Source organism: Leopardus geoffroyi, chromosome A2 (assembly GCF_018350155.1).
Source record: "Leopardus geoffroyi isolate Oge1 chromosome A2, O.geoffroyi_Oge1_pat1.0, whole genome shotgun sequence".
Classification (NCBI taxonomy): Eukaryota; Metazoa; Chordata; class Mammalia; order Carnivora; family Felidae; genus Leopardus; species Leopardus geoffroyi.
The window spans coordinates 151,233,313-151,253,172 of NC_059331.1; the positions used below are offsets into that span (position 1 = coordinate 151,233,313).

Below are 19,860 nucleotides of genomic sequence, written 5' to 3' on the forward strand. Positions count from 1 at the left end.
AAGCCCAGAATACTCTGTCCAGCAAGGCTATCATTCAGAATAGAAGGAGAGATAAAAAGTTTCCCAGACAAACAAAAACTAAAGGAGTTTGTAAATCACTAAACCAGCCCTGCAAGAAATATTAAAGGAGACTCTCTGAGTGGAAAGGAGAGATCAAAAGTGACAGTATAAAGGTAGGAAACACAAAAGCAGTAAAAATGAATATTTCTGTAAAAAATCAGTTAAGGAACTCCCACCGACAAAAATATAAAGTATAATAACATACACTTAAAATGTGGGAGAGGAGAGGAGAGAAATTATATATAAACCTGATGGCAACCATATATCAAAAGCCATTAATAAACATGAAAAGAATAAAGAGAAATAAGTCCAAATATACCACTAAAGAAAATCAGCAAAAGATGACAGAGAGAAAGACAAGAAAGGATCAGAGAAAACTTTCAGAAACAACCACAAAACAAGTGATAAAATGTCAATAAACATATATGTATCAATAATTACTTTGAAGCTTCTGCACAGCGAAGGAAACAATCAGCAAAACTAAAAGGCAACTGACAGAATGGGAGAAGATATTTGCAAAGGACATATCAGATAAAGCGTTAGTATCCAAAATCTGTAAAGAACTTATGAAATTCAACACGTAAAAAATAAATAATCCAGTGAAGAAATGGGCAAAAGACATGAATAGACACTTCTCCAAAGAAGACATCAGATGGCCAACCGACACATGAAAAAATGCTCAACATCATTCATCATCAGGGAAATACAAATCAAAACCACAATGAGATACCACCTCACACCAGTCAGAATGGCTAACATGAACAACTCAGGCAACAACCGATGTTGGCGAGGATGCAGAGAAAGAGGATTTCTTTGGCACTGCTGGTGGGAATGCAAACTGGTGCAGCCACTCTGGGAAACAGTATGGAGGTTTTTCAAAAAATTAAAAATAGAACTACCCTATGACCCAGCAATTGCACTACTAGGTATTTATCCTAGGGATACATGCCACTGTTTCGAAGGGGCACATACACCCCGATGTTTATAGCAGCACTATCGACAATAGTGAAAATGTGAAAAGAGCCCAAATGTCCATCAACAGATGAATGGATAAAGAAGATGTGGTATATATAGCCAATGGAGTATTACTTGGCAATCAAAAAGAATGAAAGCTTGTTATTTGCAACCATGTGGATGGAACTAGAGGGTATTATGCTAAGCCAAATTAGTCAGGCAGAGAAAGACAAATAGCATGTGACTTCACTCATATGTGGAATTTTTTTTTTTTTTCAACGTTTATTTATTTTTGGGACAGAGAGAGACAGAGCATGAACGGGGGAGGGGCAGAGAGAGAGGGAGACACAGAATCGGAAACAGGCTCCAGGCTCTGAGCCATCAGCCCAGAGCCCGATGCGGGGCTCAAACTCACGGACCGCGAGATCGTGACCTGGCTGAAGTCGGATGCTTAACCGACTGCGCCACCCAGGCGCCCCTCATATGTGGAATTTAAGATACAAAACAGATGAACATAAGGGAAGGGAAGCAAAAATAATACAAAAACAGGAAAGGGGATAAAACATAAGAGACTCTTAAATATAGAGAACAAACAGGGTTGCTGGAGGGGTTGTCGGTGGGGGATGGGCTAAATGGGTACGGGGCATTAAGGAGGACACTTGTTGGGATGAACACTGGGTGTTATACACGGGGGATGAATCACTGGAATCTGCTACTGAAATCATTATTGCACTATATGCTAACTAACTTGGATGTAAATTAAAAAATAAAAAAAATATAAACAAACAAACAAACATTATAACATTTAAAAAAATTACTTTGAATGCAAATGGACGAAATACTTCAATCAAAAGGCCTAGGGCAACAGAATGAATTAAAAAACAAGACCCATCTATATGTAGCCTATAAGAGACTCATTTTAGACCTAAAGACACTTGCAGATTGAAAGTGAGGGGATGGAGAAATAGCTATCATGCAAATGGATGTCAAAAGAAACTCAGAGTATCAATACTTATTTCAGACAAAATCGACTTTAAAACAAAGACTGTAGCAAGACACAAAGAAGGACACTATATAATAATAGAGGGGACAATCCAACCAGGAGTTGCAACAATTGTAAATATTTATGCACCCAACATAGAAACTCCCAAATAAATAAAAACAGTTCATAGCAAATATAAAGGAACTAATCAATAATTATACAATAATAGAAAGGGACTTTTACACCCCAGTTATATCAATAAACAGATCATCTAAACCGAAAATCCACAAGGAAACAATGGCTTTCAATGACACACTGGAACAGATGGATTTAACAGATATATTCAGAACATTCCATCCTAAAACAGCAGAATATACATTTTTTCAAGTGCACACAGAACATTTTCCAGAATAGATCAGATATCAGCCCACACAGCAAGCCTCAAATTCAAGAAGATCCAAGTCTTACTATTCATGTTTTCTGATCACAATGCTATGAAACTAGAAGTCAACCACAAGAAAAAATCTGGAAAGATCACAAATACATGGAAGTTAAATAACATGCTACTAAACAGTGAATGGGACAACCAGGAAATAAAAGAAACAAATGAAAATGAAAACAACAACCCAAAACCTTTGGGATTCAGCAAAAACGGTTCTAAGAGGGAAGTATATAGCAATACAAGCCTACCTTAAGTAGCAAGAAAAATCTCAAATGGATAACCTAAACTAACCCCTAAAGGAGCTACAAAAAGAACAACAAACAAAACCTAAAACCAGCAGAAAAAAGGTAATAATAAAGATGAGAGCAGAAATAAATGATAAACTAAAAAACAAAAACAAAAACAAAAAACAATAGAAAAGATCAATGAAACCAGCAGCTGGTTCTTTGAAAAAAAAAAAATCAATAAAATTGATAAACCTCAGGCCAGGTTGATCAAAAAGAAAAGAGAAAGGTCTCAAATAAATAAAATCACAGATGAGAGAGGAGAAATAACAGCCAACATTACAGAAATACAAATAATTGTAACAGAATATTATGAAAAACTATGTGCCAACAAATTGGACAACCTGGAAGAAATGGATAGATTCCTAGAAACATATACAATACCAAAACTGAAACTGGGAAGAAATAGAAAATTTGAACAGGCTGATAACCAGAAAAGAGATTGAATTAGTAACCAAAAAACTTCCAACAAACAAGTCTAGGGCCAGATGGCTTCACAGGTAAATGCCATCAAACATAAAAAGAGGAGTTAATAGCTGTTATTCTTTAACTATTCCAAAATTAGAAAAGGAAGGAAAACCTCCAAATTCATTCTATGAGGCCAGCATTATCCTGACACCAAAACCTGATAAAGACACCACTAAAAAAGAGAACTGCAGGCCAGTATGAATATAGATGCAAAAATCTTCAATAAAATACCAGGAAACCAAATTAACAATACATTTAAAAAATCATTCAGCACGCTCAAAGTGGGATTTATTCCTGGGTTGCAATGGTGGTTCAATACTCTCAAATCAATCAATGCAATATATCGCATCAGTAAAATAAAGGATAAGAACCATATGATCATTTCAGTAGATGCAGAAAAAGCATTTGACAAAGTACAACATCCATTCATGATAAAAACCCTCAACAAAGTAGGTTTGGAGGCAATATATATATCTCAACATAACAAAGGCCACATAAGAAAAACCCACAGCTAATATCATCCTCAATGGAGAAAAAATGGAGAGATCTCCCCCTAAGGTCAGGAACAAGACAAGGATGTCCACTGTCATCAGTTTTATTCAACATACTACTGGAAGTCCTAGCCTCAGCAATCCCACAGCAAAAAGAAATAAAAGGCATCCAAACTGGCAAGGAAGAGATAAAACTTTCACGATCTGCTGATGACATGATACTATGTAAAGAAAATCTGAAAGACTCCATCAAAAAACTGCTAGAATTGATATATGAATTCAGTGAAGTCACAGGATACAAAACCAATGTACAGAAATCTGTTGCATTTCTATACACCAATAATGAAGGAGCAGAAAGAGAAATTAAGAAGACAATCCCATTTACAATTGCACCCAAAGTAATAAGATACCTAGGAATAAATCTAACCAAAGAGGTGAAAGACCTGTACCCTGGAAACTATAAAACACTGCTGAAAGAAACTGATTACGACACAAAGGAATGGAAAGACGTTCCATGCTCATGGACTGGAAGAACAGGCATTTGTTAAAATGTCTGTGCCACCCGAAGCAATCTAAACATTCAGCGAGATCCCCATCAAAACAGCAGTAGCATTTTCACAGAACTAGAACAAACAATCCTAAAATTTGCACGGAACCACAAAAGACACCCCCCCCCCCAAATAACCAAAGCAATTTTGAAAAAGCAAAGCAAAGCTGGAGGCATCACAATTCCAGACTTCATGTTATGTTGCAAAGTTGTAGTGATCAAAACAGTATGGTACTGGCACAAAAACAGACACACAGATCAATAGAACAGAACTGAAAATCCAGAAATGGACCCACAACTATGTGATCAATTAATCTTGACAAAGCTGGAAAGACCATCCAATGGGAAAAAGACAGTCTCTTCAACGAATGGTGTTGGGGAAACTGGACGGCAGCCTTTGGCTTTCTTAAATTCCTTACAGTTTTCTGAGTCAGGGAATATAGATCTACATTATCTATATTATCTATTTCATTGGCTCATAATAATGTTTTAAAACAGTATGGTATTTACTTTTCTTATTTTATAGAAAAGCATAAATATGTAAAGAAGAAGTGTAACCCATCTCTAATATTCCATATTGAACAGTTTGTAAAATTAAAAGAGACACATCCATGTCACGAAAAGCTACAAAATAAAAGGTGACAGGGGAAAGCCACCTCCCCTTTTCTAGCTCTTCTTCCCAAAGTTAATCCCTTTATGAGTTTCTTATGAGTCCTTCAACCCCCCAAATCACTGCATATACTTATTTCTGTCTTTCCACCTCTTTGTTTTTAACACACACACACACACACACACACACACACACACACTAACACTCTATACACAGTTACTTAGATTTTTTCACTTACTATATATTGGGGCACATTGTCTAACTGCAAGATAAATATATATCTTTCTCTTTTCTCTTCCCTGCGTAAAAAAGTCATTTGCTAAGATGTGTCACAATTTGTTAACCAGTCTTTTTGAAGGAGATTTTGGCGTTGTTTCTAGGGTTTTGTTTATTTGTTTGTTGTGTGGTGTGAAGTTACTATTACCAATAATGCTACGAGAACATCTTTGCATTTATCTTAGCAAGTCCTGCCAATACATCCAGAGAAATTCTTCAGCACTGAGGACTGGGTTAAAGGGTATATGATCTACACCGGATTGTCATCCAGAAAGGCTGCATCAAATAATATTCCAACGGAAGGCTTTGAGAGTACCGGTTTCCCCCAATTCGCCAAGCATTGGTTATTGAATTTTTTAGCTGTTGCAAACGAAAGAAACTGAAATTGGTATCTTGAAGAAAAAAATGACACAGCGTCCTTGATGGGACCTCTCAGCTTAGCACGAGGGAGAATCTTCCCCTAATTCCTCACCCCCATCCCCAACACCTGAGAGAAAGAGACCCGAGGAGCTCTGGATTCCCCTGGAGGTCACCTGCATGGGAGACAAGGACCCCAGCGCCTGAAGTTGTGGATCTTGACTGATTTGACCCGGGGCGTGTACTGATGTCGCTTTGGAGGCAGAGCCTCTTCGGACGCAGTGCCTGCTGGGTGGTGTTACCTGGATTCCCATGAGGATGCAGAGATACCATGGTGGGACCTCCAGGATGCTATAGACCAGGTTGTTGCTGCTGGGGCTCCTGGACTGCTCCCCCTTCTTCCTGTTTGGGCCCTCAGTGTGACCGTTGAGCACATCGTCTTCCCTCTGCTGGGAACAAGAGAAGGGCACAGAAAGGCATTTTTTTTAGAGAGACAGAGAGAGAGAGAGAGGGAAGGAGGGAGGGAGGGAGGATCTTAAGCAGGCTTCATGTCAGCACAGAGCCCGACATGGGGCTCGATCTCACAACCATGAGATCATGACCTGAGCCCAAATCAAGAGTCGGATGCCTAACTGCCCGAGCCACCCAGGTGCCCCACATCAGGGCATTTTAGGAGGAATCAGTGGACTTCCTGATTTCAAGTGGAGAGCTGGACGGCCTGCAGGAGGCACTGGGACAGCGACAACGGTAGGCCTGCTTGGGATTTCTAGGTCCAGACTCAAAAGACCAGTGGTTTTCTACATTATACATCTTCAGTAGGGCCTGCACGTGAAGCCTGGGACCACGCGAGGGGAGCGGGCACGTTGCCTGAAGCCCCCGCAGAGAAGCAGCTTTGTGGAGGAGAGGTGGGGTTCAACTCCAAGGTCAGAAAATGGGCAGATTTCCCTCCCAGACAGGGAAATGGGGATCCTGACCCCGAATGGTGTCGCTGCCCTCGTAGGTGCTGTGTTTACATCTGCCGAAGCTGTCACCTCAGCCTGTTTCTGTAACAGTCAGTTACCTGATCCAACCCTTCTCCTGGGCTGTGAGCTCCTAGAATGCACCAACTGTGCCTTACCCTTCTGTGGCGTCCCCGCTTCGGGAGCAGCCAGCGCTCGTGTTCAGTGTAGACCCAATGAACGGACGGAACGTGCAAATGTGAGAGAGTGCAATGCCACCTCCCTGCAGCTGCCGGGACTCCGGTGCAGGGACAGCAAGAGCCGGAAGGTGGAGTCCCCGGGGCGGGGGCAGATGGATCCCTTGCCCCTCCGGCTCCACTCATACCCCCCACAGCTTCCGTTCCCCCACCTGGCCCTCCAGGTGTGTTTCCTGACACTCCCGATTTACGCGGCTCCGACCGATGGGGTTGACCCGGTGTCTCCGAATGTGGCCTCCGTTATCCTGCATCAGTGCCTTAGCTTACCCTGTGCCCCCAACTTGAGCCCCTGCTTCTCCTACCCACTCCCTGATGGCAAGAGCTCTATGCCTCCTCCCCTCCACGTCTCCCGACCTCCCCCACCCATATGATTTTTTTCTCCCGGTAACTCCCAGCGCGCTGCCCCTCTCTGTTACATACTGTACTATTTTCTCTCTAGTTCTAGAAACATTTCCGTGCACCCTGCCTTCCCCTAGCTGGGCCACAAGCTTTCAGGGTCAGCAAGCTGTCTTCTCCCTGTTAACATGCCTAGAAGTTTCTAGCAGAGCAACCTGCAATGTGAAACCAAAAACATCCTAGAAAAATGGGTGCTGATAAGGAAGGGAAGACAGGCCACCGAAGAGAGGGGTGGGTACATGCCCAGACCGGCCACTCCCCAGAGAGCCTCCAGGAAGCCAAAATGTGGAGTCTTCGATTTCTTTCCCAAGGTGTTTGTTTTGTTTGCCTGACGTAGAGGCAGAAAGAACTCTGAAGAGAAATGAAGAGAGTTCTCTCAGGTGCCTCCCATGATTTTCCAGAAGAGACGGCCAGGGCCTCTTCCCCAGAAGGCTGAGCAGCGGCGGGCAGGGGTCTGGCAGCTCTCAGAGCCCAGCCGAGGTTCACGGGGGACACCCGTCCCACAGGCACCCTGGGCTGCCGCCCTAGCCGGGCACAGAGGCGCTCTCTCCACCTGTGGTGGCCACTGGCGAGGTCAGAGCGTCTCCACTGGGTTCACCCTGTTATTTTTAGGTGGTCAAAAATCGGTCAGAAGGGTGGTGGGGTCAGGGCTCGAGGCCCTGCCAGAGAAGCCTCCGGAGGCTTCTCTCTGCTTCTCTGGGCCTCGGGTTCCTCACCTGGGAACAGAAGCACCTGCATCATTGGCTCGGAAGGAAGAAAATAAAGCACGTTAAGTGCCGGGGTGGGGGCGTATCGGTTGTTTGGTAAATATTAGTTCTCTCTCTCTGCTGACCTCTCTCTTTCCCTTGCTTTGTTGCAGAAAGTCCTTCTGTCCAAATAAATTGTAACACTGAGAAACCTCGAAAAACAAAAAAATTTAGATCCAGCAGAGACCAACCCGTGAATAAAGGTAAAACCTCCTCCACCTCCTCCTCGTGGCTTTCGAATTTATTCGCAGGGTTTAGCCCTCCGGCAGGAATCTTTGCCGCCCGACGGCCAGGCTGGGAGCGGCACACCTGTCTAGTAATCTAAACTCTGGTCTAGGACGTGAGCCACCGTCCTGGGCAGGCGGAATAATGATTGAGGACACTGGGACTCCCCCTGGACACCCCCTCCAGGCCTCCTTCTTCCTTTCTGCCCCTCCCCCTTAGCTTGCCCCCTCTCTTTTTGGGGCACTCACCAAGGCTTGCGAAGGCTGCTGGCTGGTGATGGCAGAGGTCATGGCAACCTGGGGTCGGCTCCTTTTGGCCTCCTCTCGGGATGAAAACAGAGTGAAGCTGCTCCAATTGGAAGAGATTAACGTCTCACTGCCCTCCAAAATAGCAAGGGAGGGAGAAAGACAGGGATCCTGGGCGGGCTCCGGGCAGGGTGGGGCTTCCAGATTTTCTCTCCTGCCCCCTCCAAGCGCCACAGGAGATCAAGGTGCATTCAAGTGCAGCCAATGTTTCATAATTAACTTTGAGTCAGTGCAGAGAAGTTAATGATCCTCTATGGCACTACAGGAGACAAACCGGGCACGGCCTTTCGGGGAGCGGCATGACCGCATTTTCTGGAAGTCTGATTCTAGGAGGCAGGAAGGGGGGGGGGGGCGGTGAGGGTGAGGCCTGGGCTGAACACAACGGCTTTGCAGTTTTTGAATGTTGGTTCTTGGTGACTAGTTGAACCGGAATGGAGAGCATTTGAAAAGATAAGTTCAACCAGCCTGGCCTCTGAGGATATCATCACAAAACAAAGGGCATTACTGTGGATCCAGGAGAAACTGCTAAGGTGCCTTGGGGGAGCAAAGCCCTTGGGTGAGAACCTGAGAAATGTGCTTCTAATCCTTAGGTGTTTGTCTTCCCCACACCTGGAAATGTCTAATAACCCACCTTGTAGAGAGAGAAGTCCGAGAGGGTGTACTCTTGCTCTTATTCTGCACAGGGCCCCCCTCAAAAACTCCGAATAAAGCCCCCTCCGTGAAGTCCAAAGTAAGCTGGCTACTCATGATGGTAGAATGTTCTGGAATGGGTGGCACTGGGTCCTAAGGTTCGGGAAACCCATGGTGGGATGCACATAGATGTCAGTGGGCATTGGTCCAAGAGGAAGCCCTGAAAAAATGCAACAATGAGGTGTTTGACAAGGGAGGGGACAGACCTGCTGTGGGCTGTGACAGAAAAGCCAGCGGTAAGTAGCTGACCTTACTGAACACTTGGCTATGTACACCGTGCTACGCCTTTTTGGTATTACCTTGCTTAACATTCACAACAAACTAGCGTTCCCATTCCTTTTTTACAGATTAAGAAAGTAAGATGTTGATGGGCCCGTTAAGCTCCCTGCCTAAGGTTCATAACAAATGTAGAAGGGGAGATTCAAAACCCAGTCTTGCTCCACAGGCTGTGGAGGCCAAGGAGGTCCTAGTGGAGACAGGCCCTCTGGGTCTGAAGATGTAAAGGATGAGGCTCCAGGGGACATGGCCGCAGAGCAGGCTTCCCCTCACTATCCCTGAAGGGACACGTGGATCCTCTACAAATGGCACCCCGGGGCCACGAGTTCACCTCAGAAGTGAAAGTGAGACTACTTCGCTTCGGGAAGGTGTGGATTCCGGCCTCTGTTGGGTTTCCCTGAACACACTAAATGTGCAGTTCTGAGCTGGGCAAGTTATGAGGAGAACACAGAGAGCAGGTGCCCCCGTTCACGTGGATCTCTGTCCTGAGCAGCACAGGTCTCGTTGCTCCAGGAAGACCCGGCAGGCGTGAGGCAGAGTGGGGGGCTGCTTCTACTGCCTACCACAACCCCTACCCTCACAGACCTGGGGGGCACGGGCAAAGTTAGGTTTGTGTCAGACATGTCTTTTCCCTGTCACCTTCTGGGATAACATGGAAGAAGGGGACTTCTCAAAGACTCTGTCCTCCCGACCCTGAAGGTCCTGCCTTTCGTGGCTACGTTCTTTCCTCCCCCTGGCGACTGCTTAGGTATACAGTTAAACTCCCCTACGCTATGAGGTAAAATCCTTAGCTACACACAACTGAGGTAAAACAGAAAGATGGTCTCCTGTTACCCACTTTGTTTGGTTGCCTATACAGTATGTTCCAGAAACTTCCTTGCTCTTTAAGTCCTCTCTTCCGGGCCCAACACTCTTTGTCTCACGTATAAGTCCTTTGGCTTGTGGCCGCTGCTGATGTCCGTGGAGTCCCCACCTCCCTCAGCAGTTCAGATGAGGAACCAAGCCATCACCCCTCCTTTTCCTCTACCTTCCACCCCTCAGGAGTCACTTCTACAGACTATGATCCCTCAGCTCATCATTGGCTTGGCCTGGCTTCTGCTACCGTCTCTTACCTTAAAGCTACTGTGGTATTCCACAGCTCTCTACAGTCTCAGCTGCCCCAGCTGGTGGCCTTGCCCTCCCTCCCCATCTGGAATCATCCTGCCATCCCGTAGGCACACCAGCCTGAAGCTCTCAATACACAGTCAGCACATTTACACATGATTATTTATAACCCTTGTGTTTCAAGTTATGGAAATCAAGTTCTAATAATTAGCTCAAACAAGGAATTTAAGAATATGGGGCCTGTCTGGGAACCCATGATCTTTCCTCAGATACGGGAAGGAATGAAAACCCTTCCGTTACATTTTCACACCTAAACATCTAATCCCAAATTTGAGGCAGTTCCTCAAGCCCCAGGCCCTTTGGGAGGGGAGAGGCACCAGGCTTCTCCATACATAATGCATGACGGCCCCATTGGATGCACCACCTTTGGGTGTGGAGTAGGCTATGCAGGCAGGCTTGACCTGGACCTTTGCACCTCTGCAGATAAACTGGCAATTTCCCGCTACAGGAGGGAATATGCCAAGAGACCGCCGTGAGGCAAATCACACCTGACCACGAGAATGAAGGAGGCCGACAGGGTTTCTCAAGAAAAGGTCCAACAAAACTGAAGGCACAGCTCTTGGTTTTGCTCTTCGGACCCGTTGAGCCTCCCTCATCTTCCTCAGTGAACCATCCTGATCTGCAGTCTCCCCGCACAGGGGAGACTACGCGTGTGTGCACATCTATTCCAACGCTAACAACCTCAACATATTTTTATACAACAGAATTGCCGAAAATGTGGCAGAAGTAATCCAAGAGAGCACTGGGGAAGCAATTTCAAGGCTACTTGTCTATGAGATGCTTTACTCCAGTGAACCTCTAATTTCGTATACTCTTGATCTGAAAGGTCAAGAAACCAAGCTTTATCGTCGGAGGGTGGGTTTCCTACATCCTTATGGAGCCCTGACTTTTTTCATGAGGAATTGGAGTTACAGACTTTCAGGCTTGGACTTGAAAAATGGTTTACTTCAACTTTTGGTATGTGCAGCGTGGAAAAGCCACCGCACGTGGATTGTCGCACCTGATTTATGACTTCATGGTCTCAATAACTCCCATACTCATGTTTAATTGAATCTCAGTTTATCTAACGGGGTTGACAAACTGTGACTCAGGCCAAGTCTGGCCCACTGCCTGTTTGTGTAAATAGAGTTTTATTGGAATATGTCCCATTCACTTAGATACTCTCTAAAGCTGCTGGTGAGTTACAACGGCAGATCTGAATGGTTGCGACAGCCCACGGAGCCTAAAACAATCTGCTACCTGACCCTTTGCAAAAAAAGTTTGCTGACCCCTGCTCTAGAACACCAGTCCAAAAGCTTGTTTTTTTTTTTAAAAAAACACTTAACTTTGAAAGTCTTCAGCATGTAATTTTTCATCTGTAATCATACAGCGTCAAGAATGGTTTAAATAAATACATTTAAACAAAATGTAACTAAGTACTTAAAAAAAAAAAACTTATTTCCTCCTCTTCAGCTGAATCCTGCTTTTCTCTTCCAGAAAAGATACTACACACTCTTCTTTGAGTTCACTCTTGTAGAGGACAGGCAGGATTTGGGGGGCTAGTTACCGGAAGTCATAATAAAAACCTTTTCTCTATATGCTCCTGTCACTAAATGCTTCTGCTCACCCCTTCAGCTTATCTTTGTTTTTCCTTGTGTAAGTAAGCCCTTGTGTTGGACAAGCAGGGCTGAGGGGAGACTATGCAGTGGGGTCCCGGAAACCAGGACTGGACACGTTCATGGAATGGAACTGCCCTGGGACCGAGATCCAAACCAGCTTATGGAGAGCAGGTTTGAAAACCACTACTCTAGGGGCACCTGGGGGGCTTAGTTGGTTAAGCGACCAATTCTTGGTTTCAGCTCAGGTCATGATTTCATGGTTTGTGGGTTCGAGCCCCGTGTCAGACTCCGTGCTGCCAGCAAGGAGCCTGCTTGGGATTCAATCTCTCCCTCTCTCTCTCTGCCCCTCCCCTGATCGTGCACTCTCTGTCTCTCTAAATAAATAAATAAATAAATAAATAAATATTTAAAAAGGAAAAGGAAAAGAAAACCACTACTCTAAGATGATCAGGTAGATTCCAGAATTTGACAATGGATCGCCCAAGTTTAACTGCTGCTCTAAACAATCCCTTCTCAGCGGGAGCGGGTCCTGCAACCAGCTTTGGTGTCTTTGAAATTTCAGCTCTTCCTTCTAGTGCACTCTTCTTCCCCATGCTGGGCCACTGAGGCTGGGAGAGAAGGCTGGACTAGAGGGACCAGAGGATGTCAGGTGGATCCTCAGGCAGAGACACCTCTGCCATGAGAGGTCCTAGACTTACAGACTCCATCACCTTGAAGCTGTCTGTTGGAGTGCCCCATCTGACCTTTCACCTGGGCCTGACCGCCAGTCATCAGAGGACAGTATTCCAGAGTCCTTCTCGGCAACCCACGAGTCACCCTGTTACTGTCTGGCCATTCGAAGATCGGGGAAATCACAGGATGCCTGATTGATGTAAACCAGAAGCTAGGAGTTAGCATGCTTAGTCGCAAGCAACAGAAACTGACTCTGACCCACTGAAGCCAGAAATGGGCATTTATTTGAAAAACCCTAGTAGGTAGCTCAGTGAATGAAGAGTCGAACAAGCAGGCACTAGGAAAGACGGCAACAGTGAATTCAGGGACAGGAATCCCGGGACTTCCTCTTTCAGGGTAGTACTATCAGGTGACTCAGCTCCACCCACCTTCTGTTCCTGGAACCATCACTCACAAGTCAAATTCCACGGGGACGAGATCTGATGGGCCCAGCCTGTGCCCACCCCTGCAGGCAGCCCACCGGGATCGGGGTTGAATAGGGTCCTACAACAGGTACACAGAACGGGGCAAGGACAGTCTTTCCGAAGGAGAGGGAAGAAAGGCAGGAGGAAGACACAGGAAGGAGGTGGCTACTCTCCACAGTTACCATGATAGGGAGCATCCTGTGTGGAGGAGCCCAGTGAGTTTTCCCGTGCGAGTTCCCACACAAATTCCCACACAAATTCTATTGCAGTGAGTGAACCAGCCACGTGGTAAGTATGACAGGAGAGTGTGCCTGCTTCGTACGCTTCCCCAGCCACTCTAGATAGAGCTTTCCGCCTCTATCTCCTGTACTAAGCACAAACCTGGAAGGTGATTATCTACTGCCCACCTCCCCTTCCCCAAAAAACAGGAGTTCAGTTTAGCAGACACTGTTTTGGCATAACTGATGTGCGTTTTCTGTGCCATTGTTTTCCTCTCCCCACCCTCCACCTATTCCAGAGGACACGTTTCTTTTTTATTTTTTAGTATTTATTTATTTTTGGGAGAGACAGAGAGATCAAGCAGGGGAGGGGCAGAGAAAGAACGGGACAGAGGATCTGAGGCAGGATCTGCGCTGACTGACAGCAGAGAGCCCGAGGTGGGGCTCGAACTCACAAACTGTGCCATCATGACCTGAGCTAAGGTCAGACGCTCAGCCTACTGACCACCCAGGTGCCCCTAGAAGATACATTTCTAAGGAAGCAGGCAGGAACCCTGAACGGATCGAGTTTTAGAATATTGTTAATTTCCTGCAGCCCTGGTTTTTCAGACTGAGAGGCTTACCCTCCAGTATGGGGACTCACCCAGTTTGCCAAGACTCCTCAGGCAGAAGGGACTGATCAGTTCCAAGAGGGAGAGTCATGCCGAGACTGTGGGTAGCTGGGCAGCATCCTGAGGACCTGCAGCCTCCTGGAGGGGTGGGTTCAGGGTGTCTCTCCAGGCTGCATGGGGGACAGCCCACAGAATAGTAAATGGCTTGGGCAGATCCAGGGCTATCGGCAGGACAAAGAAAGCAGGTGGTATGGACCTTAGAGTCCAGATTAATCTCTAAATCACAAGAGGATACTCGAAAAAGAGGGGCATGCAGGGTGGATTTCAAGCCTCCTATGCCAGCCTTGAAATTTTCTCAAAGAACTGATCCTCTTGGGGTGCCTGGGTGGCTCAGTCGGTTAAGCATCTGACTCTTGGTTTCAGCTCGGGTCATGATCTCGCAGTTCGTGAGCTGGAGTCCTGCACCGGGCTCTGTGCTGACACCATGGAGCCTGCTTGGGATTCTCTCTCCCGGCCCCCCCTCTCTCTCCCCCCTCTCCTGCTCTCTCTCTCTCAAAATAAATAAGTAAACTTAAAAAAAAAAAAAAAAAGAACTGATCCTCTTCTCAGAGAGGGAATGCGCAGTTCCAAAAGCACCTGCCAGGGGTCTGCCTCTAGGGCAGAAGGGTTTTTATAAGAACCAGCAGCCCTGGCTGGCACTTAGCAGGTGTCACGAGACATCAGGCGGGAGCCTCTCTATCTGAGGCAGGTAAGACTGAGGGTCCCGAGTGTCCACAGTCAGGGAAGCTTAATGCAGAAACGGAATTCAGGGGAAGATTCTGAACCCGCAGCAAAGCTACAGTGAACAAGGCATAGTGCTAAGACCACTCTCTAGAGTTTAGGACCTGTAAGTGTCCTCTTGGGCTGTCTTCTAGGATTTGTTGACATTTCATGGGAGTCTTGACCCATAAATCCAGAACTTTCAGCTGAAAGTGTGAAAGTGAGGTGTGCTTGGAAAGGTCTCGGGAGACCAGGGGAGCAGAGGCAGGAGCCATGAGGGTCCCACAAGATTCTAGACCCAGCTGACCCCACACCCCTGCCACATCAGGCAGCTGAGGCCCAGGGATGGGACGATAACTGAGGAAGAAGCAGATGTGGCTGGAGATCAAGGGCAGGAGGCAGTGTGCATTTACTGCTGCTTTTAAGGCAGAGTCTACAGGGAAAGCGTCCCCATTTGAGGGAGACACTCAGAAGCTAATCCAAATTCAAGAAAAGTTCTGCTGGGCCCCTAGCTGGGGAGGACTCGGTGCTCCAATCAGGGAAGAGTACAGCACCAGGAGGAGGGAGGAGAGATCTTTGCCCACTGTCCAATCTTGGCTAGCTCTCTCTCTGATGACCCCGGGGAATGATTCACCCACAGAGCTAGGCACAGTTTGTGTGGGGGTAGAGCCCGGTGTCTCCCTTCTTTGTGGGGACACAGGAACTTATTAGGAAGATACTGTGGAAGAATAATGTTTTGGAAATAATAATAGTGGTAAGTTTCCCTGGCAAAAAAAAATTTTTTTTAAAAATCACCATTTACGGAGGGAGGGATTTCACCGTGCAGGTAGCTGAGGAAGTCACCGGTGAGGAGAAATGAAAAAGCAAGAGCATTGGGGGGGGGGGGGGGGGCTGTCTTCAAGAGGTGGCTGTGCCCCAGCGAGACCTCAGAGAAGGAGCATTCATCTGACAGGTCCAAGTAGCAGGGTCACAGGTGGCACCACCAGGGCACTGAAGCAGAGATTCGGACATGGTCAAGCCGGCCCATGTGTCCGAGAGACAAGGCCTTCTCAGTGGGACACACGTGAATTGACGAACGTGGGATAGATGTACAGCAGACACCTCAGGGGACACCTGGGAGCACAGGTGTCTCAGGGCCAGCTGGGGCCTTCCCTAAGCCTTCGCACCACCCAGGTACTCCCAAATTGAGCCACAAACTCCAGAAAAGGGGGAGAGCCCCAACTGGAAGGCTGAATGTCCACCAGTCCAGCAGAATGGGGGTTCGCAATAAAAATGATCATTTTTGCTTTTTGCCCACCTGCATTTTTGGATGGAAATTCATACTTGCTATGAACATCTTAAGGAGGAAGGAGGGCTGAGCCTCTGCATCACCAGAAAACGTCTCCAGGGGTAGCAGCTACGGTTGTTGGGCCACGGACAAAGCAGAGTCAGTGTCTGTTCTTCCCACACACCACCTCCGTTAGATGTCCAAATCAGGGCTCAGTCATCAAGGAGGGTGCCCACAGTTGGCCCATCACTGCACCATCCCACTCACACAGGTGCGTCCAGCCCTGGGCTCCTTCAAAACTCCTCTGCTAATCCAGGGTCTCACTGAGGTGGAGCAGGTGTGGGCCCAGCTCTGAAAACCCTCCCAGTTCCTGCACATCCTCCCCACTCTACTGTGAGCACCAGGTCCTCTTCATGAACCAGTTGCAGCTGGGAGGTGTGGGAGCCCAGGACCAGATTTCTAAGATCTGTGCTATAGACTGGTCTCCCCCAAATTCATGTTAAATCCTCATGCCCGATGGCATGGTATTTGGAGACGGGGACTTTGGGAGGTGATTAGGCCCTGAGTGCGGAGCCCTTATATATGGTGCCCTTATAAAACCACAGGAATCGCTCTTGACCCTGCAGCCATGTGAGGACACAGAGAGAAGATGGCCGTCTACAAACCAGGAAGTAGACTCTCACCAGACACTGAATCTGCCAGCGCCTTGGTCTTGGGTTTTTCAGCTTCCAGAACCTGGAAAAATAAACATTTGTTGTTAAAGCCCCCCAGCCTATAACAGCCCAAATAGATTAAGACAATTTGGCATGTGTGGAATTCTCGTGTGATTGGCTTTATAAGAAGAGAACAGTGGTTTCAGACTCTGGCCTTCTCTTTGCTCAATTCCTCGTAATAGGAGTTTGACCTAAATACTTTTTGCACACAGTGTTCATCTTCCCTTCGATCACTTCCAAGGAGGCCGAGTAGCAGTGGAGCTTGGGCAGCATCTTAAGATGCTTCTCCTGAGGAGCACACAAGGTGGCCATCATGGGTAGTTTCTGGCCAAGACCTCCATGTCCTCTGTCCTCTGCTGAATCCCAGCCTGGCAAAATGTTCAAAGGCTGACTTCAGGGCCCATTAGGGTAAACATCCCTTCCCCCTTTTTTTGCCTCCATCTCATTGCAGAGAAATTTGCTTCCTGGGAAGAAGAACTCTAGATTATGAAAGCTGGGAAGAACCATAGGAAAAAACAAAGGCCCAGAGAAGGAGGGGAACTGCTGGGTCCACGGTCCTCATCTCAGTGAAGGACACCAATGTCCACCAAACACCCAAACCAGAGCTTGGTCCACCATATGCAATTCTTCCCGAGTTCTGCCATATTCACCTCCTAAATATGTCTCTCGTGTGTCCAACGCTCTCTAACGGTAGCAAATATATTAACTTCATCTAAGCCCACTTCTTCGTTTCTCTTTCACTTCTACTGTCAGCGTCCCTACGATTTTATGCACAGCAACCTGGATAAACTGTTAAAACATAAATCTAGTCGTGTCATTGTCCTTTTTAAACCGCTTTATGACTCACCTGTGCCCTGAGGATACAGTAAAACGAATCCTCAGCATGGCCTATGATGTCCTTCATGACTTGGCTCCTTGGAGCCCCGCTGCTCAGAACTCCCCGTCACACGGAGTCTGGCACACACAGTAGGTCCTCCATAAACAGCAGTTGGATTTAATCAAATTATCCACGCCTATTCAGTATGTCTCAGTCTTTAACTCATGACTCTGAACTTGGGCCAGGTCTTCATCCAGAAAGAGGTACATTTCAATGCCTCCCCTCTTGCTGCTGGAGGTCCAGGCTACAAAACAACAAGGATTATCTGAAAGACCAGGTTCTGGTCTCCTCTGCCTCGGTCCAGGATTGACAAGAGGGAGCTGACCACTTGCTGGGCGGGCCCTCAAGGCAAGAGATGCTCCTGTCATTGCCACAAGGGGAAGCACACAGCTGGGTTTTTCTAAAACTTAAGAGACCTCATCTCCATTTCAGAGAGTTGACACAGCCCCTCAGAGAGGGGCAGAGCTTAAAACCAAGGTCTTTGGCCTCTGTGCCGGTTTTAGAAGGTGCCTGAGATTTTGCCTTCATTCAGATATGGTGGGGCCAATAGATCAGGAGATGATTGCCATTGAAAAGATAGTCTTTTACTCACAGGTCTCAAGAGGGGGGAATGGCACACTGTGAGGGAGAATGAGTAGCTGAACAAGTGTAGCATTGACTGGAGATCTCTGGGGCTGAGGTGCTGTCTCTAGTTGTCTGTTATCCCACCCTAGGAGGGTAGGGAAGGGGGGATAGTGGTTTGGCCGGATGAAGGCGGTGAAGGTGGTGGTTGAGGGTTTAGCCTCTGGATTGGTTGGTTCGCATATGAAAGGCACACTCACCAGGGAGTTGTTTGCATTCTCAAAGAACTAGCTAGCCCTGGGAGGGGCAGTCTTTCCTTGGTTAGTGAGCCCCAAATGCCAGAGCACAAAGAATACAAAAGACAGAGTTAATACAATGCTAGATGGAGAATTTCTCAGGAGCACACTGCTCTTCAAAGCAGCTCCCTTGTGGTCTTACCTCTGTCATCATCCTTGTTGTAATAACCTGAGGAGTCTCTTCTTCCATAAAAGGGGTCCATGGAAAAGGGCAAAGGAAGACTTCTGGGAGAAGAAGTGAGAGTGTTAAATAAAACCTTCCCTTGCCATTCTTTCTGAGTAGGCTTTGCAGCATGATTTAAAACAAACAAACAAACAGTCAACCAACATCAGAGCTGAGGAAGGAGGGAGAGAGAGTGCCAGAGATCTCAGAGGAGAGTGGGTGTAAAATAGCTTGGAGCTTAGTTGGGTAATGTGGCTTCAGTCACCTGTTTCGTCATCACTTGGCTTTTGGTCTGCGCATCCAACGGGACAGTCACAAGGGTCAGTCCTCACTGATGTCTCCCATCCTCCCTTAGATCTGCTCTGGGTTGGATCAAGGTACACAGAGGGCTGGGGAACACAGTCGCCAATATCAAAGCAGCAGCATGGATCAGGCTTAGTAACTTGGGCTTATGGACAGGAGAGACATCAAGAGATTGTGTAAACAGCTCTGAAAACTACAAACAGGAGAAGGGAGTAGGAGGGAGGCGCGCTGGTCAGGGTAACTAGAAGTTACCTGAACAGAATCTCCCCACGCTGAACTCACAGGTTCAGGAGATCCAGTATCTCCCAGAAGTTTCTCTGCGGGAAACTTGCACACACCTGCATAAGTTTCCCACGCCCTCCTCCTGATACGGTATCGGTTTTGTTTTCTTCTTTTCTTCGCAGAAGCATGAAAGTGAAAGGGGCTGGATCTTTATTTGCCTTGTGTCTGATGTCCTACAACTCCACTCACTGGACCCACACTTTAAAGAATTTGGGGGTATGTTCACAACTCCGAGGATGGGTTCTGAGAGCCTCGGGCCATCAGGCCAAGCACATGTCTTCTAAGACAGTCTGGTAAAAGTGCCTTACTGCTGGGACAGCCTCGCTGACCAGAGGGTCCCCTGTGGGTGCTGTGGGTGTCTGTCTGGAGAATCGTGGTGGGGGCAGAAGAACAAACATGAAATCCTGGAGCAGACCAGGTAGACATCAAAAGGCATAATAGTAGGTTCAGCTTTAGGTGCTTGCTTGTGGTCATGTTAAATTTTAGTTTTATTTATTTATGTATTTATTTATAAATGTTTGTTTACTTTTGAAAGAGAGATAGCGAGAGAGAGAGGGCACATGCAGGAGGGGCAGAGAGAGAGAGGGAGAGAGAGAATCCCAAGCAGG

The 19,860-nt window shown here is 46.9% G+C and overlaps 1 protein-coding gene and 1 long non-coding RNA gene across 8 annotated transcripts in view; both read right to left on the bottom strand.

Annotated features, from left to right (window-relative positions):
* LOC123606914 (solute carrier family 23 member 1-like) overlaps nt 1-8,631 on the bottom strand; it is a 56,764-nt gene extending 48,133 nt beyond the window's left edge. Inside the window, exons 1-2 of one of the 4 annotated variants that reach the window (XM_045495762.1) lie at nt 8,282-8,630; nt 5,774-5,920 (exon numbers count right to left, since the gene is read on the bottom strand). In XM_045495762.1, the coding sequence (XP_045351718.1) occupies nt 5,774-5,920; nt 8,282-8,323 (189 nt within the window). In that variant the 5' untranslated portion in view covers nt 8,324-8,630. Of the gene's footprint in view, nt 1-5,773; nt 5,921-8,281 lie in introns of all 4 variants that reach the window. The other 3 variants (XM_045495763.1, XM_045495760.1, XM_045495761.1) reach the window with 3 other exon arrangements.
* Nucleotides 8,632-9,023: 392 nt separating this feature from the next.
* LOC123606916 lies at nt 9,024-19,333 on the bottom strand. Of its 4 annotated transcripts, none has more exons than XR_006716568.1 (5): nt 18,933-19,333; nt 18,647-18,729; nt 17,618-17,891; nt 16,741-16,792; nt 9,024-9,121 (listed from the first exon to the last, which is right to left on the bottom strand). It is a non-coding gene; the product is annotated as an uncharacterized LOC123606916 (long non-coding RNA). The 4 variants fall into 4 exon arrangements; XR_006716567.1 differs by lacking the exon at nt 9,024-9,121 and adding an exon at nt 13,867-14,201; XR_006716566.1 differs by lacking the exon at nt 9,024-9,121 and having other exon boundaries at nt 14,709-16,792; nt 18,933-19,115; nt 19,223-19,333.
* Nucleotides 19,334-19,860: the final 527 nt, after the last annotated feature.